Consider the following 25,935-nt stretch of genomic DNA (forward strand, 5'->3'; position numbering starts at 1 on the left):
CTCTAGAGAAAGTCATGGCAGTTGACGGCTTCTAGGAGAGTCAGTTTTAAGGTGTGGTCCCTGGCTAGAGAACCATGCTCCAGACCTTTGAGTGTGCAGGCAACACAAAAGAGATGAGGTGGGTTATAGAAATATACTATATTAAGACGACATGAAGCTGAGAGGGGCTTGGGGTACTGGGATGGACTGAGGAAGAGTTAGGGGTAAGAGTAGGGGTATGTGTGACCAAAATATATTGTATGCATAATGAAATTATCAAAGAATGAAAATATTATAGTTGTTAAAAATAGTGTTTATACAATGATTGGAAAATTCCAGAGCTGAGTCTATTCTCAGTTCCAAAAATATATTAGCACTTTTCTGCTCTTCTCCCTGAGTAAGCTTTATATCAGAGTACAACATGAAGCCAATGTGACGGCTCAGTAGGGAGAAGCACTTGGCCAACAATCGAATTCTGAGTTCGATCCCCAGAACCTGACCTGAGACTGATTTCCTAAACCCACATAGAGGTAGAAGGTGAGAATCAACTCCACAGAGTTGTCCTTTGACCTCTATATGTGTATCATGGCATGTGTGCCTCCCCAAAATAATAATAAAGTAATAATATTACAACAGAATCAGGTTAAAGTTATGCATACAATTTTGATGAATATTCTGAGCCAACAACTGCTCTTTGGTTTTGGTAGTCGTCTTTGCCTGGTCAAAACCACTAAATTCCACACAATTTAGCATGTAAAATCTATTCTTTTAAGTCAGGTGACAGGACCACCAGGACAATGCTAGGAATTTAATAAAACACAATGTTTAAAAAGCACAAGAATCAGGGCTGGAAATACTGCTCAGCTGTTAAGAGGACTGACTGCTCTTCCAAAGCTCCTGAGTTTAATTCCCAGAAACCACATGGTGGCTCACAACTATTTGTAATGTGGTCCAATGCCCTCTTCTGGTGTGTCTATAGACACCTACACTGTATGTATATATATATATACATATATATATATACATATATATAAACACAAGAATCTATTCTACTTTGAAGGGGATAATTATGACATGCTATTTTCCAGGAAGGAAAGTTGAATATTTCATTTTAAGATTTATTTTTATTGTTTTTAGTGTGTGTGTATGTGTGTGTGTGTGTGTGTGTGTGTGTGTGAGAGAGAGAGAGAGAGAGAGAGAGAGAGAGAGAGAGAGAGAATGTGCTATGAATGCAGGTGCCCATGGTGGCCAGAAGATGGCATCAGACCTGGAACTGGATTAACGCATAGTTGTGAGCTTCCCAGCATGGGAACCAAACCAGGGTCCTCTGCAAGAAGGACAAGTACCCTTAACTGCTGAGTCATGGCTCCAGCTACTTGCTTTTCTCTCAGCCAGCCAAAGAGGTGCTGTCATTTCTCTAACCCTTTAAAGAGGCAGGGCTGCCACCTGCCGCTTCACCTCCCCAGCAGCCTTCTGGAGAAGGACAGTGTTAGCTTGGCTTCCCTTCCTCTTAGCCCCATCCCTCACCATTCAGTGCTGAAGCTGTTCTGAAACTCAGCAATCCTTGTGCCCAGCCCTCCATCTGGGGGAAGGGCTTTCTCATGGCCAGCCTGGCTGGGGCCATTGCACAATCTCTGTTTATACAAGTGAGTGTGCCCAGCCTCTACCTTTAATTGGCTAATAAAACCAAGCCAGGAGCACGGCATCCCAACACCAAGACCCATTAGGCGCCAGAGGCACCCAGTTCTCTCCCAGTTCCTGGCATCAGCGTGCCAAGCACATTTGCCGTTTGCTTCTCCACCGGCAGCCTTTGCACCAGAAGCCAACGAGAACTCGAGACCCCCGTGCCCATTACTTGATAATAACAAAGAGGTGATGGCCCAGTCATAGAGGGCAGCGTACACATCTCTGTGTCTGATGCCAAGAAAGTGATTATAAAATTAGGAACAAATATTAGGCATTGCTTTCTAGCCCGCATGCTATTTTCCCCGAGAGATTTCAGGGAAGGCTAGGCTTTCATGCATTTAATTAGAGTAATGGAGTAGATTCTGCCAAGTGTATCTGAGGCTGGATGAGGGCTCAGCCTTCTCATCACACTCTGGGTGCCAACAGATATTTGGGCTGACTGTTCCCTAATGGAGAAGGTCTGGAGGAGGGTGATTGACAGCCGCTGTGAAGGGGGCCATCACGCAGTGATAAAATTCACCAATGTGGCCACAGTAGTGGCTGAAGTCTCACAACTTCCACGGGTTGGGACAGAGGTATTAGTGGAGCTAACTATTCAAAATATCATCTCCTCTATGTAAGTCCAAACCAAACAGGAAATTCACGGAAGGAATTCACCAGTGCTGGTATTGCTAATGTAAGTTGTATAAAGTTATAGACGAAATCATAATAAAACCTAAAGCACCATTTTACAGTGGGTCTCTGCTGTATCAATAAAACAACAAACACAGAAAATATACCAGCAGCTACTATCGTTTTCTACTGTTATTAAGGATGGATGTTATAGCAGAGTGGAGTATAAATTTGTATCTGAAAGTGCTTTGTTTAATAAATTATCGACGCTAATCTGTCTACATGTAAAGTTCTTCCACTGGTACCTTGGATTCAGCCACAATTTCTTTCTCCTAGAGTAAACTATAGCACAGAAGAAACTATCCAACCCTGGGATTCTGGGTCATTTCACATTCATAAAAGCCACAAGGATCTGGGCAGTGGTAGCATACGCCTTTAATCTCAGCATGCAGGAGACAGAGGTAGGCAGATCTCTGAGTCAAGGCCAGTCTGGTCTACAGAGTGAGTTCCAGGACAGCCAGGAGAAACTTTGCCTTGAAAAACACAACAACAACAACAAAAGCCACAAAGAAGCATTTGTTCCTATGGGTTGTACATCAATAACTACCACCTTAGAAAGGGACACACTGGCAACAGTTAAAAATATTTACTTTCATGCATTCAAAATAAAGAATACTGCACCAGAATTTAACAAAACAAAACAAAAGGACAACAAAACAAAAACAAAAACAAACCCAATGTTCTATTGATTTTCTAATTTTTTTTTAAATAAATCTTTTTCATCTGTGAAGTTTCATGGCTGCTTCTGTATTCAATGTGTTCTGTGATGTTCTCTTGCGGGATGTGTGAGAAGAAAATTTGGTGACACCCAGATAATGGAATGGACAAAGGAGAGGTTACTTTTAATAGTATTTTCACACACACACACACACACACACAGAGAGAGAGAGAGAGAGAGAGAGAGAGAGAGAGAGAGAGAGAGAGAGAGAAGAGAAGAGAGAGAGAGATAGCCTGGTCTAAAATTCACTCTGAAACCAAGGATGACCTGGTACTTCTGATCCTCCTGCCTCCACCTCCTGAGTGCTGGAGGAAGCCATGTACTCTGTGCTCTGCCATCTTGAGAAAGACCTTCCTTCAGGTTAGGCAGGCACCTCTTTAGGTAACTCTAGATGTTCTATGATTTCTATGATGTTTCATACAGACCTAATAAGTGGGAGTTCCCCCCCCCTTTTTTTTGGTTTGGGTTGTTTGTTTTTGAGACAGGATTTCACTCTAGAGACCAGGTGGCCTCAGACTAATGACAGACTTCCTGCCTGGCAAGTGCTGAGTTAGAGGCGGGACCATGGTGCCTAGCAATCGATTAATTAGAATATGGATCTTGAAACCACACCAGTGACTTCATGTTCTGCTCAATTCAAATCAGTTGCTATATCTTGTCCTGTGGCTGAGGTTTTGTAATCGCCTGTGTTGGTTTCACAGGGATGGGGTTGGTTCACCGAGTTCTGTAGTTTTCCAAAGGGTGACACATCTCTTTTATCAGAAGCGATCATCTCACAGGGCTCAACATGGTTAGCTTCCCAACCCCCCAACACCAGAGCAGCTTCTAAGTATCAGGTCAATCATGGGGTTGGACCCATGTATTCCAAACCCGTCATTTCTGCATGCAAGACTGAACGTATTGACAAGAAACACAGCTGACTGTTCTCCTCTGAGTGACAGACACTTGGTTCACTTCACAGAGACTTTGTGACACATCCCCAAGTCTGAATAACCACAGTCAGCCCTTCTGTTAAAGCACAAGGTTTTCCATTTAAGAAGTATTGACTTAACTCTTGATGCAGACAAGGATACAACACCCTGTCCCCGGAGACAGACTGGTACTTCAGAATGAAGCAGAAGTTTTACAGAGAGCACACAGAAGGCAAACGCTCAGTGGTCAAAACTGAATAAAGTTAGGGTTGGCAAAAGGGCCCAGCAGTTAAAGGCACTTAACCTGGGAGTCTGGAGTTTGAGTCTTACATCCCCACTTACACGTGGAAGGATAGCGCAGACTCCGCAATGCTGTTCTCTGACCTTCAATTGTGATCATCGCACGCAGCACACCCCTCCCCCATCCCAGCTCAGGTATACCCTCCACAATAACAATACAAAACACTTTAAATTAAAAATAGTATATTTTGTTCTGCCTCATCAAGGACAGTCTTAAATGTGACTGAAACTGATTCTCTCCTTTCATCAACACCACGTATACAGTATTGAAAGAGCCCATGGCCGCTGGCACAGAGTCCCACAGCCTGCACCCAGGCTGAGATTCCAGCAGTTTTACCCTCTAGTGCTGTTCACCAGAGGGCCCTGGGAACCCTCTGGGAGTCCTGGGTGACACACTGAGGACCACTCCGTGGAGGGCAGAGACTAGAAAATCCAAAAGCTGTCTAATCTGCTCAAGGCTTGTGTCCTGGTAGAGGTGGGGTAAAGAAGATTTAAAAGGTTTAGTTTAATTCTGTCTCCACCCACCTGCTCTCCTGCTGCTATTTACTTATTTAAAACAATCACTTGTGGTAATTAAATATACATTTTGTGTGGCTGAGTAGGAAGAGGAACTGGCCGTGGAAGCCCGTGGACTCAAGGTGGACACCTAAAACCTACAGTGGAACGGGAGAGTGGACTCATGTACACCCATTGGGGGGTATGTACACACACACACACACATGAGAAACAGAAAAAAATCTGTGCAGTTGGTTCCATTAGCATTTTGTTGTTAAGAAAGGAAGCCACTATATCATGCTATTGAAAAATTATCAAACAATCATGAATTAAAACAACCCTCCCTCCCCCAAAGAAAAGCCGAAGAGACCAGTTCAGCTCCTGCCCACAATCCCTCCTTTAGACCTTTCACACTGTGGGTGTTTGGGGTGCTTTTTTACCAGTGTCTTCAAAAATAATCCGGTGTCCTAATTCAGCCGCATGCAAATGAACACTCCCCTAAAGAGGCCTTATTATCATTTCCAGCCCTTGATGTCGACATAATCCCTACAGTTCCCTAACTTCTTGCTTTCTAACTTCTGTTTACTGATCCGTTGCTTCTGCCAGCTCAGTATAGCATCAATTAGTAACACTGTGTGTTGATTAAGTTTCCCCAGAGCCCCTGAGAAGGCTGCTTTGTATTTATTAATGACTGCACTGGGCACTACTATTTTTCAATAGCATTTAAAAATGAGTAAATTACTGAAGCTAAACTATAAAAGAATCTCAAGTTTCAAAGGCAAGGGGGTAAAAAGAAAGCATATCATTTCAAACCATCCCTAATACTTGCATGGCTGGTTTTATTTTCAGTGTAATATTCAAGGGGTGTGTGTGTCTTCAGCTATTGACTCTTGTTCTAACCTCAGCATTTTGGAATACACATGACATGAGTTGGGGAACAGAGACATAGACCCGGTGATTAATTAAGAGCTGGTTAAACAGGTCTAAATTTCATTATCACACACACACACACACACACACACACACACACACACCCTGTTAAGTACCACACGTCTGATTCAGCAAGACTCCACCCACAAGGTTAATATGAGAGAGAGAGAGAGAGAGAGAGAGAGAGAGAGAGAGAGAGAGCGAGCAAACTGAGGTCCCAAATTATGTTGTCAAGGGTAATTCAACAACCAATGACAAGCTCACGCAGTTTAAACTGTCCTATTTGGTAGAGAATTCCATGTAGCATATTAGGTGAAGTTTGAGATGCCCACCTTGGTACAGAATTTGCTGTCTGAAGGATGCCGGGGAGGATCGGGAGGATCGGGGGAGGATCGGGGGAGGATCGGGAGGATCGGATCTCTCCTGTGATGAATCATTCCTAAGTAAAGTCAAGTGATAGGAGGGAAAGCAGTTCTCCTTTGCCCTGCCTCATGAAGTGAGGATCTGCAAGCCATCCCCATCCCCCCCATAGGATCTGGTCATGAGGTAAAGCATTCCTCCCTTTGTCTTAAGCTCCCCTTTGATGTGCAAGTCACTGGTGGAGTAAACTGTGATGGCTTTGATGTTGAACTTGGAGACTTTATTGTTACTAGCATGCCTACAAGGAGAGCCGCCAGCCACTTCTCACATCTGAACAACCATGTTCCTTTACGGCCCCTTTTTTACAAGCATCAAATCTTTAAATACATGTTTTCCCATTCCTGCTGATTACCGTGCTATCTGTGGTGGGGGAGGGCTGTGCTCGGAATATAATCGCAGCACCCACGTTTTCTGTAAACACCCCGAGGCTCATCAGATGGCTGGTAACCAAACTCCCTCAAAAAGAGACGCTTAAGTGCAAAGCAAATTTCTAGCAAATAAAAACATCCCGGGAACTCTCAAGCCATCTTAGCAGTCAAAACGAGGAGTTTGGTCAGTACTTCTCCTTAGCAACCATTTGAAACGACACAGAAACTTTAAAGGAGTTTGAGGGGGAGGTGGCCCCAGCAGGGGCCTGCTGAGAAGCTGCCAAAAGTTTGAACCGTCTTAACTTATTGTAACTTTGTTTCTCTGCCGTGGTGGAAACAGGAAACTTCTGTTAGATTCTGCTGGATAGAAGAAGCTGCACTTTTCACTTAAATTTCTACCCAACAAGAAACAATGTGCTCAGTCTTGAAAGACGCTATTGAAGATGCAACTCTAATTTCATGTGCTGACTCCTGTCAGATTGTCTTTTCAAACTTTGTTTAATCACTTCTGGAAATGTCAAATATCATTCCCTCACCCCTACCCTCACTTACATCATAGGATACTGGTGCCTAAGAGACCCTTCTCCTTCTAATCAACATTGCAATAAAACTCAAGCTCTTTGGGATTCCCAGCCTCAGATGAAATAGGGACAGATTTCCATGTTTTCTTCCGGTTCTGGTGTTTTCCCCCTCCCCCAAGCAGGTGGCACAGGAGGCTCACCATTTCTGCCTGCTAATCACTTCAGACACATTGGGAGATACTACATCTCTTAGGGTTTTGCAGCTTTAGTGTGCAGCTGGGAATACAATCGCTGTGGAATACAGTGGCTAAGGCCGTTTGGTGGTTTTCATTTTCCAGTTAATTCCCCACCCCTAGGTTTCAACTCAACCATCAAAATATGGAAAAGGCTTTGGGCTAGAACTTGATAAAGCAGGGCTGTAATTTGCCAGAACTAAGTCTGGGCATATTTGTTAATATTAATGAAAGCCTTCTTGTTTTAAAATGTATTTAAATAGCTGGCATTAGCAATTACCTCTTTCTACCTTAGAATTTTCACTTCCAAAAGGAGCTTGTTAGCCGACTGAAGTGTCTTAGGCAATTGTAGCTAGGGACAGGGAGTAAAGCAGTCAGCAGGTTTCCGTGTGCCTTTCCAACATCATGAAAGAGACCCCAGCCCACCTTTCAACTGTAACAGAAGCATTTTTTATAGAAACAAGAGCTCTGGAAAAGACCTTGACAGCTGTCAGTCACAGCCTTCTAATTTTACAAACAGGGAAAGAACACAAGTGAAAAAACCTGCCAGTTACCATGCAACAGATCTGGACTCGAACCCATGTCTTCATCTTCTGCTTCCCTCCACAAGTAGGAGCTTTCCACAGCTCAACACCGTGTGGCAACACCAGGGACCAGGTGACTCAGGCATAAAATAAAGGTGTCGCACTTAAGCGATTTCTCAATCAGAATCATCTCTGCAGCTTACAAACTTACCAGCACTTTCAATCCACCAATGCCACCAGACCAAGAATCTCAAATAGAACATACACACACAGATACACACAAATAGAACATACACACACAGATACACACAAACCCACATATATTGTTTAAAGTTTTACTTTTAAGCATGTGTCTGTGAGGGGGTATGTGTACATGGGTAGAGGAGGCCAGAAGAGGGTATTGGATCTCCTGGAGCTGGAGTTACCAGTGGTTGTGACTGGCCTGGCATGGGCAGGTCCTCGGTAAGAGCAGTGAGAATTCTTAAATGTTCCAGCTCTCTAATCCCTAAGAGCCTATATACCTTAAAAGTTCCATCCAGTCTAATACACTGACAATATTGGGTGCTGAGGGACCAGATAGCCTCTGAGTTCCATTCTAGGCCTATTGCAGGGCATTTAGCAAGGGTCAGGGAAACCCTGTGAGCACTCTCATGCTTATCCACCAGGCCATCATATTTCTTTCAGACTGGCTGTGCTGCTATACGAAGGCAGCTGGCATGTTTACTCAAACATCACCCACCACAGCATACACTCACCAAGGACACTGACTACATATGTCATGGTCACCACTGTCCGCACGGCCCACAGCATTGAAGCCGCCACAAGCAATGGAGTATATTACACAACCACTTCCCAGGGCCAGAGTCGGTTGGAGTGTTGTCTGCTTCTACACCACTTTACTGGCGTTTCCAGATGAGAACTCCCTCTACACAAAAGACAGGGTGTCTGGTTATTGGAATCAGAGACAGGGTGTCTGGTCAGTTGGAGTAGGAGGTAGGGTGTCTGGTCATTGAGTCGGCTCCTTTAACCCCACTCCCCCAGCTTGGCCACTGCAGACGCACTTGGAGGATGCTTTTGCCTGAGAAAGGCCCTTTTGTTCATAGGAAGAACCTAGGAAGAACTTGAGGGGTAGGGAATCTTTACTTTGTTGCTGAAAAAAAGAAATAAAATATAGAAAAGAAAAGAAAAGGCAACACGGGAAAGACATTGTTGTTTCCATTAGAGTTGGCCTGGACTCTGTGACAGACTCCCCCACCTGCTCTGGGAGATACAGTTCTCACACACACTGGGCTGGAATTCACCGAGATGTTGCAGAGGCCAGAACTCCAGACGTTGCCATTCAGAAAAAGGAGTACAGAGTTTTGCTATTAGCGCAAGCTCCTCTATTGGACTACTAAGACTGCCCCAGGACCCTCTCCTGTTTAGGTCATTTGGGATTAAGAGATCTGGGGGTAACATTCTACCCACTTCCTTCTCCAAGCTGGTGTTTATGGAGGCCACAGAAAACTATTTCAAGTGTGGCTGTTACTGAAGTGATGGCAGACATCCCTCACGATGGGGTCCCATCTCTGTTTCTTTTCAGTGGACCTCAAGGAAGCCCGTGTTCACCCTAAGATCATTCACTGTTGGATCTTTACTTCTGTCCTTAGTTAGGAGGCCAGAGCAGGGCTTTCTAAACTGATCTAACCCTGACGACCATTAAAAGAACGTTTGCGAATACTGACTCATTGGCTTTGGCCCAGATCACCAGAAAGAGAACTCTATGCAAGATAAATGCCTTCCATGGGATGGTGATGATTGACAGTCTCTAGGAACAACTGAGGGAGTAGAGCAGCCCACTGCCCATCCCAGCACTGACAGCTTAGAACACAAGGGTGTAACAAATTGAGGCCCAAGGATACCTGCCCACATTCAGAAACACCCAGGATGCTGATTAAATCCGCCCTCTGGGCCCCACCCAACACTGACTCCATCAGGCCAACTCTAGGTGGGACTCAGTAATCCTCCTGTCACAGACTCCAGTTAGGTGCTTTACTCCAGGTTCAGAACCAGTCCTAGGATCATTGGCGAAAATATTTTATAGTTAACTCTTTGATTACTTGAAATCAAACCATGTTTACACATAGCCGTAAGAGTTGGCCTTAACCAATTCATGTTTAGTGGGATTGGATAGTATTGTGTGTCGCCAAGTCAAGTGTCTTTGTTTTCAAATGGTGTGTACCTCTGAGAAACTACAAACGCACAAGCCCCAAACCCTTAGCATAGTCCTCTCTGGTTAACTGTGGCTGCCAGCATCTTGGGTTTTTTTTTTTTTTTTTTTTTTTTTTTTTTTTTAAATGCTGACTCACCACCCAAGATACCTGATTGACAGGAAGAGCTTGAATCTGACTATAACAGCATACGGGTGGCATCAGAATGGTCTAGCATACAGGAAACGCTTAAGCACTGTCCGAAATAAATATTGATGTTTGCACTGTGTTCTGTAGAAATCAGAAGTGAGAAATGAAGATAACAATCCGTGACGAAACAAAAAAATGGAAAGAAAAGAAATACAAACAGCAGGCGGGTCGCACTTCTGGGTGGTGCACTTTGAAAAGAAAACAATCTGCTTCAATAGCTGATCTCAACCTAACCACAAGTCCTCACTTCTTAACCACGACCTTATTTCTAAGATCAAAGGACCAAAGCAGCAGTTTCTTTGCCCCTCGCTCCAACCCTTTTTTGTTGTTGTTTTGCCTTGTTTTCATGAAAAGTTCCAGTTGCCTCTTTCGAGTAGCGGCAAGGCCAGAATCATGCTCCTTTATAATGCCAGCAGTATCTCTAGTCTCGCTTATCTCTGCTATTACAGCTCAGGTCCCAATCTTCAAGCAATGAAAAATCCCACCCTACCCAGTGTTCTTACACCTCTGGGGTGTGTCCTCCTGCCCCCCCTCAAAGGCATTTCGGTGGGAAAATCAGTATTTTCAGGAGTTAGGTGCCTCTGGCTCCTCCACAGAGGTAAGACTGTTTCATGGTTGGTACATCAAGCAAAGCCAAATTCAAAGCTCACTAAGGAGCCTAGAACTATTACTCAAACGAGTTCTTTTCTCTGACTCTATTCTATGTAGCTGACTGAGGATAACCTCCAGTTGCTCCTACCTCACAAGTGCTGGGATTACTGGAACACACCACCAGCCTGCTTTATGTGGAACTGCAGCTTGAATGCAGAGACTCCTATATGAGGCAAGTCTTCTACCGAGTGAGCAACACCCTCGCCTGTGTCCAGTAGTTTAACCTGCAGACTCTCTCAAGCTCAGTTACCCTGTATCATATATACTTTATTTTCTAGATAACCTGAAAGTTTGGGTGAATTAAACCATCTGAGTCTTCATAAACCAAGGAGCTAAACAGTTTATTCTGATGCCAAAAAAGATCATCAGTGGATCTAATTATTGATATTCTCTCTCTCTCTCTCTCTCTCTCTCTCTCTCTCTCTCTCTCTCTCTCTCTGTGTGTGTGTGTGTGTGTAAAGGCCTTGATTTGAAAGTGAAAAATGCTAGATTTCACTGGTTCTTTTTTTTTTTTAAAGAAAAATCAAGGATGAAGAATAGAACTGAAGTTAAACTTTTACGACAAAACAAGGATTTTTATACAGGTTTAACTGCTCACGAACCAAATGCCACTCAAACTTACCAGGGTGCCACAAACAAGCTTTAATAGAGCTTAAGTTTCTTAAAAACAACCCTTCCTTCCTTCCTTCCTTCCTTCCTTCCTTCCTTCCTTCCTTCCTTCCTTCCTTCCTTCCTTCCAAGAAAACATTAGATTCGTTATCTAATAAGTCATTTCTAATAACCGCACAAGACAATGAATTACACTTTTGAAACTGGTGAAGAATGCCCCACAGCCATAGAGAAAATGCTCACAACCTTTGACCTTTTCCACTAGCCTGATGGGAATTTCATTGGCACTGGCATGGCTTTTGCTTGTCATGAGCAAGTATCCACTAGAGGGCAGCCTTATCTCAGATGTGAAACTGCATTGCAAAAAAAAAAAAAAATGCTTATAAGAGCTTTTATGTTCCTATAATTATTTCGTGACTTTAAATTTTTTTCCTGGATAGTTCAAATAATCAACATAAGTCAAATAAAATACCCATAAACACTTAAGACCCCACTTCCACAAATTACAACAATTACCACCAGGATTGATCCCCAGTTGAGTTATAGAGCCTTCTTTATGTGCCTTAATATGTTTGAAATAAAGTTGGTTTTGTTGTTGTTGTTGTTACTCTCTAAGTTAAGCACCAAATCAGCCATATCATACTAGGTGGCTGGACCTCATTTTTGCATCAAAATGTCAAGTGTTTCTAGACCAACTTAAGTGCGTTTTTCATTTGAGGAAGAAATTGACCAAGATTGTAAGATGGCTGAACAGTGAACTTTGAGTGAGATGGGAGGCAGAGGGACATCAGAGCTTAGAGGTGTGTGTGTGTGTGTGTGTGTGTGTGTGTATGTGTGTGTTTGTGTACTTGTTTTCAAATAGCAGTCTTCAATTTAAAGAATGGAGTCCATGTGCCCCATACAGCACTGGAAGGTGGGCTCAGAACCAGAGGATTACAAGAACTAAGCAGACACATCTGCTTGATATGGGATGATCTTTGTAATTCCACCTGGAATAAGCTACCTCTGGAGATAGTGAGGTCCCCACCATGGGAGGTGTTCCAAGCATAACATGACACTCGTGTCACAGGAATGCTATGGAGAACACCCACATGCTGATGGGACATATAATCTGAGTAACTTAAAGTTTCATTTCTTCCCCAAGCCTCTGAAATAACAGCACACCTCAATCCAGTATCTGGGGTGGTTAAATGTTAACCCAGCACAAAGTGAGCTTCTGTAGCTCTTCAAGAAAACTGCCATTTCTGCTGATGTGAAAGGCACCAAGCCTCTCAGCAGTATGGACTGATGCCCTTAGCTTTCAACAGCCATGCTGACGTGCATTCGACCACATGAAATGTAATGAAGCAAAAAGACACACTTGTAGACCCCCTTCTTTGCCTAAAGATAAATGGGACAGGCAGACAAATATTTGACTGAATTCGGTCATAACGATGACTCCTCACAAAGGTCAGCTGCACTTCATGAGGCTATTCTATTTTATTTAGGAAAGTTAAGCTTGCTTCTCTCCCAGATCTTAATACCAAGCAGGCTTAATGAAAATCACGAAGAGCAATGGGAAGCAAATCAGAATAACCCCATTTGTACCAAATTGATTTTATTAAAGAGTAATTTAAAGATATTAGGCTCAGCAAAGCATTACATAATTGAATCTATTTTTTTTTGCCCCCATATAAACGGCAGACTTATCATTTACACTAACTAGAGGCAAAGTTACATACAGGGCATTTTTACAGCTTCCTTCGTGGGGTGACAGGAAGATGGTGGGACTCAGTTGCCTGGTCCAGGCTCTACTACGGGGTGTCAGCCAAAAGAAATTAGCTATGGCACATGACCTGTGTAGAGTCATCTTCTCCAACTCAAATGCATGGGATCATCAGACGACGCAAACAGGAGTGCGCGTGAGACGTGAACTGCGCACAGATTGATGTCCTGCCCCTACTGGCTTGGGAAATGCCAAGTCAACCTCAGATAAAAGTCAGAAGCCAAGAAAAGAAAAGGACTGTTGGAGTCAACCTGGCCTGGCATTGTATAGCCAGGAGAGCAGGGGGTTAAGTTATACTATCTCATAACCAGACAGGGGCTAATGTTTTACTTAAACAAGAAAATCTTAGAAACAAAATATTTCAACTGCCTTTCCCTCCATCTCATATTGCCCATCAGTTAGTGCGAGCTCTTCCTTAGCCCTCTTGTCCAGGCGCAGCACTCTGACGGTTTATGGGAAAAGCCTGTTCTGTCACGTCATCCACACACTTCTGATGGTTACAGAGAGCTCAGGTGCAGAATCTCTCTGTCCTCCTATCCAAAGGCCAGAACAAATGGGAAGGATTCTCGGGGAGTGGCTAGAGGGGACCATAGATTCTGTTTGTCATTCCTCAAACTGTCATTCCAGTGTGTGGACCTGGAAATAGTATCGAACATCAGTTCATACTCGATGTGACAGGTGAATGTTTAAAATTTTACTTTAAATCAGAAAAATATAAAGTGAGCATAGCTGATGGCTTAATGTGTCTAAAGATTACGGTTTTTAACGCTCAAATATGAAACATACAGGCTCAGGCAGCTTTGATTTTTCTGCAATAAACATTTGAGTATGTAGAAAACAAAAAATTCATCTTTTGTAGTTTCTTTCGGTGCTGAGGAAAGAGGAGATGAACATATATGAAGCAGACACGCCATCGGCCAGGCTACACCCAGGCCACACCCAGGCTACCTCCCAGGCCTGCACAAACTCCACCATTACAAAGTAGTCCCAGACAACAAATTCCAGAAGGAACTTTATTGATGGTGAAATTTTTAGGAAGACTCATCCATCCATCCATCCATCCATCCATCCATCCATTCATCTATCCATCCATCCACAAAGTTAACTTTTGTCCAAATAAATGGCCCTTTCTAAATATAATCTTGGGAGCCACAGAGTAAGTTACAAAGCCAGCCAACGGCTGCTCTCTCAGATGTTTGGCAATGATCTGTTTGCTGACCTTGCCCATTGGTATTTTGAACTCCATGTCTGGAAGGGAAAATGGGAGAAAGGGGTCTAGAGAACTATGAATCTATTTACAGATATGGCTACTGAACATAAAGAGAAGTCAGGACTTAAATTACAGAGTTATGTTTGCTTAGATATGTTTTCTACCTGGTTGATGTTAACATTACACATTAGAGCGCTCATCTGGGCTGATGGCAAAGCACCGGACAGTACTTTTGTCATGCACGTCCTATGACACAATTGGAAAAACAGCACTGAGAGGCTGGCTACGAAAACTGCACTTAAATACCATGCTGCGGACCAGCACGGCTCTCTTTACATCCATCCAAATTCAGTCCTTCTGTCTTTAATTATCTTTAATGTTTATTTATTATGTCCTTCTGCATACGGACTTGTGCATGCCACGGCACACACGTGGAGGTCAGAGGCCAGCTTGTGGGGGTCAGTTCTTTCCTTCCACTCTGTGGGTTCCAGGGACAAAGCTCTCAGGTCCTCAGACGGGCAGCAAGTGCCATTACTCAGTGAGCCATCTCTCAGGCCTGAGACCTTCTTCTGCCTTTCAAAGAACTGAGTCCTTTTTGCAAGAGAAACACACACACACACACACACACACTCTCGGCTCCACACTGGTAGCCATTTGAGTTTTCGCTTTGCAATGTTCAGTCCTTACTTTCCCCCAGTCTGATCCATCACAGGTCCCCTAAATGGAACACAGATCCCCGCCTGGGAAGGGATACACCACCCGAAGCATGTTTAAAATGAGACTAGGAATTGAATCCAATTTTCACATGGTTAAAAACAAAAGCCAAATTCTTCCAGACTGTTGAAGTTAGGTGTGACACCAAAGTCCAATACACAGAGCATTTCCCAAGGCTCCAGGTGCCTTGGCATCTGTGTGACAAACTGGAGGAGAGCTCCATGACAGGATGGAGGTTCCCACCTGAGCCTTCAGCCTTCCAAGTCCCTTTACACAAACAGAGGCTGCAGAGCCCTACAATACCAACTGCTCCAGCCCCAAGCCTTCTAATGCTCCGCTACCAGGCAGCAGCGCTGGGCCCCTGTGATGCCCAGACCGAGTGCCCCTTGCCTCCAGAATAAACATCATGCCTACTCTTTCCCTGTGCCCAAGGAGCAACCTAAACTGTAGTGGGAATTTGCTGTTAGCAAGCAAACAAACAAAACACACCAACGGATGAGAGAAGAGTTGCTCAAACTCAAGGTTATTGCTTCCTAAGCATGGAACCACTTTAAGCCTAAACTAATTTGACAACTGACACAGGGAAAGGATTTTCTTCTTTGGTGAGTTCAAAAAGGCCCGGTTTAATGATGTTTTAAAAACATCGTTAAATCTGGCAACAAAGAGGACGATGCCTCTCTTTTTATAGTGGCGTATTCTCTCCTTCTCTGTTCACAGGCATCTACACACCAGAAAGCTATACTGTGAAGAAGAACCTTTCTGTTTTGCATGAAGAATCTAATTATGTAAACTCTTGCATATGGAACCAATTTAACCATTAAAACCAAGAGGCAGCAGGGAAGTATTTAATATGATTCCAGGCCGGTTTTCTTTTTCCTCCCTTAAATCTGATATGGAAACATTTACAGCATTCTTTGCTTTCCCACAAACTATGTTTCTAAATCTTTCACTAAAGCAAGACAATCCTATTAAGACAAAAGATGCAAGATGCTGGGACTGAAATATTCTATTTCTCACCCCCCTCCAACACACACACACCTCTAAGCTTGGGTTTTAAAGGAAACTGCACTGAGAGGACATATAGACTTTCCTTTCCCTTTCTCAATGACAATACTACCAATCTAGGAATCTATTATTTTACAGCAGCTAGAGGAAGCTTCCAAGTAGTGTGTGTGTGTGTGTGTGTGTGTGTGTGTGTGTCAGGGATGTTTGGGGGGGGGAGATACTGATGACCTCGGTATTTTTATTACAAGGTGAGTTTGGTTAGAACTTTACTTGGTACTAAACCTACAAAAGACAAAAGCCAACTTACTAAAAATGATCAGCCTCAAATAACATCAAAAAACAGTTCTGTAATGTTTGAGAGGTTTGCTCTTCAGTAGGAGGAAAGGGCAATGAAAAAGAAGCCTCTCTCAGCTCTTACCTTTCCCCCAAACAACACAAATGGCAAACAGAATGGATGAAGCTCATCAGTAGCACTTCCCAAACAGCAATCTCTACTTTTTAAATTTAAGAAGGTGAGGGAACGGAATACAACTGGCTTCACGGCTTCTGCAGTCAGTTTTCACTTAACTGGTTTAATGAGGAGAATTACCAAGATTCTTTTGGGGAGGGGAAACCGATTTCTTTTACATAATAAGAAACCTCAACACCTTTCCTTCCCCAATACTTTCACACACTTAAGACCACGGGAAGCTCTTCCCTCTTGGGTTATATCAGTCACATACTATAAAAGTGATTCAACTTCACTTCCCGCAAGTGGTAGGGGAAAGGCACTAAATTTGCCGTGGGCGCATCCTACAGAAAGATTTCATCGTACGCGGCCAGCTCATTTCAGCGTCCTGAATGCTTCGATCTGTTAATAATTAATAAAAGATGCCACCCAATCTCTAGTGAAAAAACACGATGATCTGAAAGTAAAGCCGGCGCAGAAACGGTACGGGTGTCCTTCATCCTGGATTGCAACAACAAAATAATCCTAAACCTAGCAAACGTTTAACAAGCACCGGGCGGCCGCGCTGGAGGGCAAAACCCCCCGTAAGACCTTCAGGGTGCTCACAATTGTTGCCCCTGAGAGGAGCGGTCACTGTGCCACAGACAGATGGAGCTTTAAATCCCCAAGCCGGGCAACCGGGCCTGCACACTGCTTGGGCAGATTATCCGCCGGGAGGACCCAGCAGGCGCACGATCGCGCAGACTGCTGCCGGGCTGAGTCTTTCCATGGCCATCTGCAAAGGTCGAAGCGCCTGTCTCCCTGCTTCTCCCTGCGGTTCAAGAAACTTCCTGCGCACCTCCAAACTTTGTCTCCATCACAAACTTCCCTGACTAGCCTGGGCTTCTTTCTTGGCCTCACCTCGGGACACCTGAAGCCAGCCTTCCCTGAAAACCTCTTTCCTCCCCCAGCTCAATACAACAGATCAGGGAGGAGGCCCGGGGTGCGGAGGCTTGACCGTGGCTAACCTGTGCCCGTAGGCCCTCGCCGCTGTTTAATCTCGGCGTTTCCTCTCCAATCCCGCGTGCTGATCCTGTTTTCTCCCTACATCCATGCACAAACCTAAGTGTCTAGCCTGAGCGCGCTGCGGCCGAGGGCGTCTTAGCACCTTCTGGGCGCGGGCTGAGTCTGGCCCGCGCGCTTTCGGAAGTGGCGGCGTCCGAGGGACGCAGCGCTGAGTTGCCACACTTCCCTAACCCGCTGGCCACTCGGGCCCTCTGAGCTGCAGAGGGTGGGGTGGCCGTACGGAGCACCGACGCCAGGCCTGGAACGCTAACCAGTCCTGGGGATGACACCACTAGCGTTCGCAAGCAGGGCTCGGCCTGGCTGCTGCTCCTCCCCCCACATAGGCCAGAGTTGTCCCGGGGTGCGGGCCCCGGGGACCCAGTGTGGACGTCCTCCCAGTTGCCAAATCCTCTCTATGCTTTCCAAGCGCTGCGACTCTCGGCAAACTTTCTTTGGGGAGCCCCGCTGGGTGTCAGGAGCACCCAGACGAGTGACAGCGGTAAAGAAGACGCCGGAGGGGCGATCGGGCCCTTGAGTCTAGCTCCACGGATCCGAGGCAGGCCGAACCCTCCTCCCGGCTCCAGTGGCTACGCTGCGGTGGCCCCGGAGGTCCCGTTGGGTTCCAGTGGCTGCCCCCAGGCTGTACGTGAGCTCTGGCAGGCGCGCCCACCCCTCCCCCTGCGCGCCCTCCTCCCCGCCCCCCGGAGCAGTCAGTCCACCCGAGTCCCCGCGGGCCACCCGGAGCTCACCTTTCATCGCTGCGATCACAAAATACATCCTTTACGCCGCGGTGCGGAGAGCGCAGGGAGAGCCGACTGTCCGACCCCGGAGCCCCCTCTTGCCGCCGCCGCCCGAGCCACAGCAGCAGCTGCCGCAGCTGCCCGCCCGCCGAGAGCCATCCCGAGCCATAAGAGGCTCCATGTGACCGGCTGACATCACGGCCGCCGCTCTGTTTACACCGCGCCCCTCCGCTTCCTCCCGGGGCGGGAGCGAGAGGCGGGAGGCGGGTGCGCCTGGGCGCCGCGCTCCGCCCCCGCGGGCAGGTGATCGCGAGCGGCCCACCCCGACACAGTGCTGCCCCCCTGCGCCCCCGGGAGCCCGCACCAAAGTCCCTCGCCACCTCCTTACTAACCGATCACCTGTGGCGGCCCGGAAGCTCTCTGCCTTGCCTCGGACCACTTTCCACAAGCCCTGCCCCCCTCCCTGCCACTTCAGCTAAGCACCCCGATGCCACTCTCAGCTCAGTCCCGGAACCCTTCCCGGTGACAAAAGCACCGGATGGTTAGCCCCAAAGAAGCTTTCGGTCTGAGGAAGCCACAGACTCCCTCTTGTCCCGTGGCATCCCAGTCCCCCCAGGCCCCGAACTGACACCAGTTTGGGGAAGGAGCAAGCTCCCACTTCAGACTTTCAAGACTCACCCAGCTCACAGCACCCAAGGTCGTGGTTCCGCGCTGCCCACTCCCGCAGCATCCCGCATTCAAGACCGCCTGTATGTTGAAGACTAGAAAACCATGTCTGCCTGCTATATGAGCTCCAGGTGCCAGACAATTTGAGCCACTGGTCCCCAGGCTCATCCTTTCTAGAACTCTCTCCAGAAAACCCATCTGCAAGTGGAAAGGGCGCTAGTTTTCCAACCTCAAAGATAAGACATAGCATTTTAAACAGAAGAAACAACAAACAACACTGGTAGCGGTACCATTCACCTTACAACCGAGATTTAATTCCCTCCAATGTTTGAAACTTTTTACTGCATTTACGTAAATCGTGGTTTTATTTTTGTCCCCAGATGAATCTCTTTATGCTGAATTTCAAGACTACTTACCAGGCGTCCGCTTTACTTAAAATGTTGGCAAGCTTGCCTACAGTATTGTGCATAATAGGGGAAAAAAAAATCTACTAAGCCAAGCTTGCTTACCTAGTGCTGTTCTGAGACAGCTCCCACCCTCTGATGATCAAACAGGAAGGATTCTAATATTTCTCTTTCCATATAACCAAGCTAGCCTTGACCCTGTATTGTGGCCGTAATTTAGAACATAGGCAGACATCTAGCCCTATAACAAAGATTCAGATCTGTCCGTTCTCCTCCCTCCCGATCCCATTTCAAGGAGAAAAAAAATTGTTTTCCAAACATTCACACAGTGCTGGGACTGGACTGGTCAGAAAACTTCACTGTCTTTTAGTTAAGCTATGGCCTTACAAAAATGTTTGATTTCAGACACATTCATCCCCAAGTAGGTTTTTTTTTTCCTTTAGAGTTTTTTTTTTTTTTTTTTTGAAATACAACCACAAAAAATAAGAAGAGACAGGATAAAAATCTGAAGCCAGGACCTACCCATGTTAACTCAGCTGTCCAGCCATAGTGAAGTGGACAAGGGTTACAGAGGAAACCAGCCATACCCACTGTAATGTTTACAATTATGAAATTAAGTCACACCATGTTCCCATGATGCAACTCCATCTCCCAATGAGGCAACGCCCCATTCTTCAAATTTGGTTCTGGATTTCCCTTGTGCTAATAATGTATAAAGAAGACTGCCACCAAACTAGCCCACCGGTGGGTTCTGGGTGCATTTCTCTTTCCTTTGTATTGTTAAAGAAGGAAAAGACAACCACAGAGCACTTGTTCATGTGTTCTGTGCAATGCAAGTGCACCTTGATATACAACTGAGGATTCGCTTTAAAACAGTATCTTGCTGTAGATAAGAATGCTTTGAAAACAACCAAATCCATTAGCTCCAGCCTGCCCGCCAGACATCTGACTCCAAGGTAAATAGTCTTACATCTAAAGTAATCGGTTATTTCCAGGCCATTTCAAATGAAATCGGTAAGGAGGAATGACATGCGCAGTGACACAGACTCCCACAATTACAAACAGGATGATCTTTCCTCCTATAAGAGAAGTCCTCAATAGAAATAGAATCTCATCATACTTATTTGAAATATTTACACATTTATTCAGCAAAGACATTTCCAGGATAATGTAATCCTGACCTTGCCCTTTGGAAATGTATTGCTCTCATGTCCTACAACTAATGAGCAGCAGAATTCAGATGTTAAGTCACAACCTTCTGGGGTGGCTAGATGCTATTTGTAATACATGCGTCTATTACATATCATAAGCTTTTAACCTAGAGGAGATAACTGTACTCTATAGGAACAGCTTATATGAAACTTTTGAAAATAAAAATGAGAGGGTTTATTTTTAAATAGATAATAGGATAAATTGCCCATGGAATTATAAGTCTTTGACCAAACAAACCAGCCAAGAATGAAAGGCCACATATCTTCCTTCAAGAAAATCAAACTGGAACCACAATTACATTCCTGTATAAAATTTCACACACTAAATTAAAACACACTCATATAGAGACACTGTATAATATTGAAACATTATAAATAAGTAGGAATAATTGGATTTTATTGAATAAATGTAGCATATATACTTAACATGGGGGAAATAGTTTTAAGAAATATATTCTTTGTATCCTTTTAAACAAGCATTCTGAAGAAGAGAAAAAGAATATTGCTTACAAGAAGGAAATTCCACAGGATAGGAATTCTTTCCTGCAAATAGGAGGATGTTACATATGAACTCTCAAACATTTTGTGTTGGCTAATCTCAGCAAAGGGGTCAGAATGAGTTTACAGATGGCCTCAGACTCATATGGGGTCCCACTGGCTTCATCACACCAGATCTGACACTTAGTAGAAAGTAGAGACACAATGTAGAGACCAGATTTTCCCAGAATACCCCCGAGGAGAGCCCGGTGCACTTCTCCAGGGGTCCAGACTGGAGTAAGACCAGGAAGTTGGTGCCAATCTCTCTTCCAGAAGTCAAGAAAACGACTTGGGCTTCACGCCACAGGGCCAGTTCATGAATCTAGAGACGCATGGCTACCCAAGAAGCTCAGACAGCAAAGTACAAGGATTTAGCTGGAAACAGGTCATTCCTATTACTGCCTCTAAGGCTCAAGAAACATTATGGAATGAGAGTGGAGAGGATGTAAGACATGGAAAAGTGTGGTGAAGTCCCGTTCTCTTGACACCAGTCAACAGTAACAAGAACTCGTAGCAGTTTGCAATTGCAAGGGGCCCATTCAAGACAGGGCTTTTTTCAGCAGTCAGTCACAGAGCTCAAAAGAGCCTATCCATTACTCCGGTGGAGAGGAAACCATTGTCTTCAGCTGTATATCCACAGGCGGACCTACCGAACTCCAATAGTAAATCTGACCTTAAAGCCGAAAGGATGGATGGCTTTGGCTAAACACAAGAGTCACAAATGAGAGAAAAATACAGGAATGTCGGAGGTGAGTGGGGAAAGGAAGGGAAGGTGGCTAGATTGGGGAAGGAAGGAGATGAGAGGGGGGCAGGGTGAGAGCGGCCAGAATGGGTCACATACGCCTATGAAATCATCAAGGATCAATTTTAATTAAAAAAAAGGATTCTTAGCTTTTTGAGATTTGGATCTGTACCACACAGAGGCCTGATCATATGGTATATCACACCCAAGCATGCATTTAAGACTTGGGGGGGGGGGAGGGTGGAGGGAAGCATCACAGTGGGTTGAGGTAGTGTCCTAACTCTTCAAGATTCCAGTACAAGATGATTTCAACATGTGGGGATGCATCTGAATAGGAGCATTTTGGTTCACTCTTTCCCTCCACCCTCTCTCTTTTACAGCTTAATAATTCAATTAATTTCTTTTGAACTGAACATGGAAGAGGTCACCCAAAGGTTAACACAGTCTCTGACCTTGTTTCAGTTCAATCTTTGCCTTTTGAAAGACCAGCAGAGCCAGCAAGACTACACAGAGGGAAGCTACAGAGAAGGCATAGAGACTCTTACATAGATCATGGTCTTGCTAAATTGTGAGTCTAGAAGGTTCCAGGCCTCACAGAATAACATTTTTATGAATAATACTTGAGAGATCTGGAAACAAAGGTAAGAGAGGGAATCCTTGACTTATCCTGTTTATTAGTGTGAAGAGGAGGGAGCAAACATTTTAATATGGCTTGTTTGTCTTGCTCACTATTTTAAGACCAAAGTAGAGGAGCATTTAAATATGCATGAGTATATGCAAATATACCGTCCATGAAATCTGATGAAACAAATGGTATTTTGGTGTCAAACGATGGCTTTAGTTTTACACACACACACACACACACACACATACACACACACACACACACACTTCTACTAACTGACTACAATTATTGAGTATCTATTTTATGCCTAGGATTGTATTCCAGAGCCAAAAGAAAACAAGGTGATTGCTTTGGTCTCAAGAAGTTGACCAATGAGATGATCTTTGCTCTAAAACCCTACAGAAGTCAGTCATTTCCTTATGTGAAGCTGAATTTTTCTGCAGGAGTCCAGTATCTGGGTGGCCTTGGCCATTATCAGTGGATGGGTTGTTATAGACTCCTGTGCCTTTTAGTGGAATAGATCACTGAGGTGGGTGGTTTGGCTGGAGCCAGGCCATGCTTTATGGACTTTGGGATTTCTGGAGCCAAATATTTCATATAGCTATTAGGAAATTCAGAGATTTGGCCTGCGTTTTGTAACCATTACAATGAGGAAAAGGTTGAAGTTCACTGGCAGGCTCAGATGACCAGCCTCCACAGGCTTCGTAGGCAGCAGGTGCTTCACCACTCACCCACTGCTAAGGTGGCAAGCGAAGAGAAGCAAGCTGGAGACAAGAAGGCCTGCATTCCATGAGGTTCCCTGGGGTGTCTTCACTACATCTCCAAGGCCGGCACAATACGCCATGCATGAAACCTTTGCCTTTCTTTCATACAGAGTAATGAATTTTGTTGGGAACTTTGCACACACAGGCCATTGTACTTCATTCTCGACTGTGCATCTTTCCCCCTGCCCTCCTTTGGTACCCCTGCCCAGCTCCAGATTTTTCCTGTCCTTCCCCTAGGTAGTCCTCATTTATTTTATTATCACATATAGTCTCTCTGTGTCTCTCTGTCTCTTTGAGTCTCTCTGTTTCCAGGTCGCTGCCATCCTTTTCTCTGTGTTGCACTTTTTCTATTCAATTCTCTGAGCAGCCTGCTTCACTTCCTCAACTCCGTCCTATGACAGAACAAGCTTTGGCATCTGATGGAGAAGCTGGGCTCAAAATCAGCCTTCATCCCACTCTCTGGTTGAGTGATCTTGAGCAAACCTTTCTTTCGTCACATGTGAGGGAAGGACAGTAGAATCCTACAGGGTCACGAGGCAGATTAACTTAAATAATATAAAGAAAGGTTAGCACTGCAGCACTTAGCACAGAACCATCAGCCTTCATCCTACTAATTCCTGTAGCTGTTCAAGGTCTGCTTATTTATTTGTTACTCTTAAAGACATACTTCCAACTGGACTCTTAGAAGTGGAGGCTCTCAGCGGGGCCAGCCCATGTCTCTTGGCAACCTGTTCTTGGCATTTGTCTTTGGCTTCCTTTATTCTCTTGGCTAAAAAATATTAGCATATTCAGCAGCCTCCTCCTGATGTTTCTTAGTGCATTGTTTCTTCAGAGTAAAGTATTGATATCTGTGTTACAGGATGTGTGGAGTAATAGGACACTGAATCTTGGGTGCATTTGTCACAGGCTTCTCACCTTCTTTGCTAAAGGGCTTTCTGACGACATATTGGTGGGCATTATCAGTTGACAATATACTTCTCTTCTTCCTTCTCCTCCTCTTCATTTTCTTTCCTCTTTTGGACTATAACCAGTTGACAGCACTCAGACTGATATCCATAATGCACCCTGAACAGACTTGCGCTTCATCTCTCTAGTTATCCTGGGTCTACAACAAGAATTCCCCTTACTCAACAGCAGGCACACTCTGCCATGTGTCAAGACACCTTACTTCATGGGAAGACCTTGTTTGCCCTGCCACTGAGAAGACCTCACAAGCTTTCAACTCTTGACCCAGCATCAGCAGCTACATCTGTGGTCATGCACTTCCAATAGAAAGTATCAAGTCTGAGTTCAGCAGCTACATCATTGAGTTTCTGACAGCTGGTGGTTGGGAAGGAGACATTTAGTTTCATCTTGATGCAGCCAAATGCCTAGGAAGTGCCACAGAAAATAGGGAATTTCTGTATTTTCACAAATACAGAGCCCATACTAACTCAAAACACTGATCATCAGTAAAGAATTTGTTGAAAGGGGACTGGCAAGATTGAAGGTGTGTTTTATGTAAAATAAATATTTATTGGGGCTGAGGGGTATAGTGCTTACCATGCAAGCATGAAGACCTGAATTCAGATTCCTAGCATCCATGGAAAAAGCTGTGTGAAGCGAGATGCAGTTCTAGCACCATGGAAGCAGAAACAGGAGTTTGTAGGCTCCCTAGTCAGTTTAGCTGGGTTGGCAAGCTCCAGGGGCAGTGTAAGACTTGACCTCCAAAAAACAAGATGGAGGACAACGGAGGAATGCACACTGCAACACCTTCTGTATTTCACATGAACATATCCACATGTGTATATGCACCTATGCACACAAACATGTACACACACACACACACACACACACACACACACACACAGAGAGAGAGAGAGAGAGAGAGAGAGAGAGAGAGAGAGAGAGGAAAACAATAAGTGTTCATTAAGTAACTGCTATGTAGGTAGTTAGGGACACAAAATTTATTTAGAATTAGCTACTGCTTAACCTAGGAGGACTGTGGCCAGGCAAGAATTTCATATTTCTTTTTCTGTGAGAGAGCAAGCTCCCACATAAAGGGTAACGAGTAAAAGAATCTCTTTGCATGTTTATGCTAGAACACAGAGAGGGAAGGAGAAAGATCTGGATTTTATGATGGCCTTAGAGGAGTTTGTGATCCAGCAGGAATTCAGATGTGAATGAATGTGATGCTGTATTGCAAATGCTTATTCCAAGGATTCTGGAGCTCAGGGGCCACGTTAGTCAAGAACGAGAGAGACGAAAGCCGGAAAGGAAAGATGGCTGAGTGGTTAAGAGTACTTGTTGCTCTTGTAGAGTTCTCTGGTTCTTTTCCCAATTCACTTACAGTGGGTGGGTGATTCATAACTGCCTGTATCCCCAGTTCTAAGAGATTCAATGCCCTCCTCTGGCCTCTGAGGGAACTGCATGCACATGGGACGCATACAGCCAACCAGGCATACATACAGATCCACATAAAATAAAAATAAATAGAATAAAATCTAAGGGGGAAAAAACAAGAGAGGTTAATGCGCACAGAGCTAAGTATTTTGAGAAGGGCTTCCTGAAGAAGGTTTCATCTAGGTTAGACCTTGTAAACCAATTTAAATCGTAGTAGAACTAGGAATGCAAGAGCTCTACAATGCTAATGATGGTATACAGA

General features: G+C 44.7%; 1 protein-coding gene and 1 pseudogene across 2 annotated transcripts in view; both read right to left on the bottom strand.

Moving 5' to 3' along the window:
• The window catches only part of Rora (RAR related orphan receptor A), a 97,224-nt gene extending 78,706 nt beyond the window's left edge, over positions 1 to 18,518 (bottom strand). For both annotated transcript variants that reach the window (XM_052187917.1, XM_052187915.1), the window contains exon 1: positions 18,352 to 18,518. In XM_052187917.1, coding sequence (XP_052043877.1) covers positions 18,352 to 18,379 — 28 coding nt within the window. In that variant the 5' untranslated portion in view covers positions 18,380 to 18,518. The remainder of the gene's footprint in view (positions 1 to 18,351) is intronic.
• A 5,411-nt stretch (positions 18,519 to 23,929) lies between these two features.
• Positions 23,930 to 24,643, bottom strand: LOC127689711 (40S ribosomal protein S6-like; annotated as a pseudogene).
• Between the last annotated feature and the right edge of the window lie 1,292 nt (positions 24,644 to 25,935).

The sequence above is a fragment of the Apodemus sylvaticus genome, chromosome 7 (genome assembly GCF_947179515.1).
Source record: "Apodemus sylvaticus chromosome 7, mApoSyl1.1, whole genome shotgun sequence".
NCBI classification, from domain to species: Eukaryota; Metazoa; Chordata; class Mammalia; order Rodentia; family Muridae; genus Apodemus; species Apodemus sylvaticus.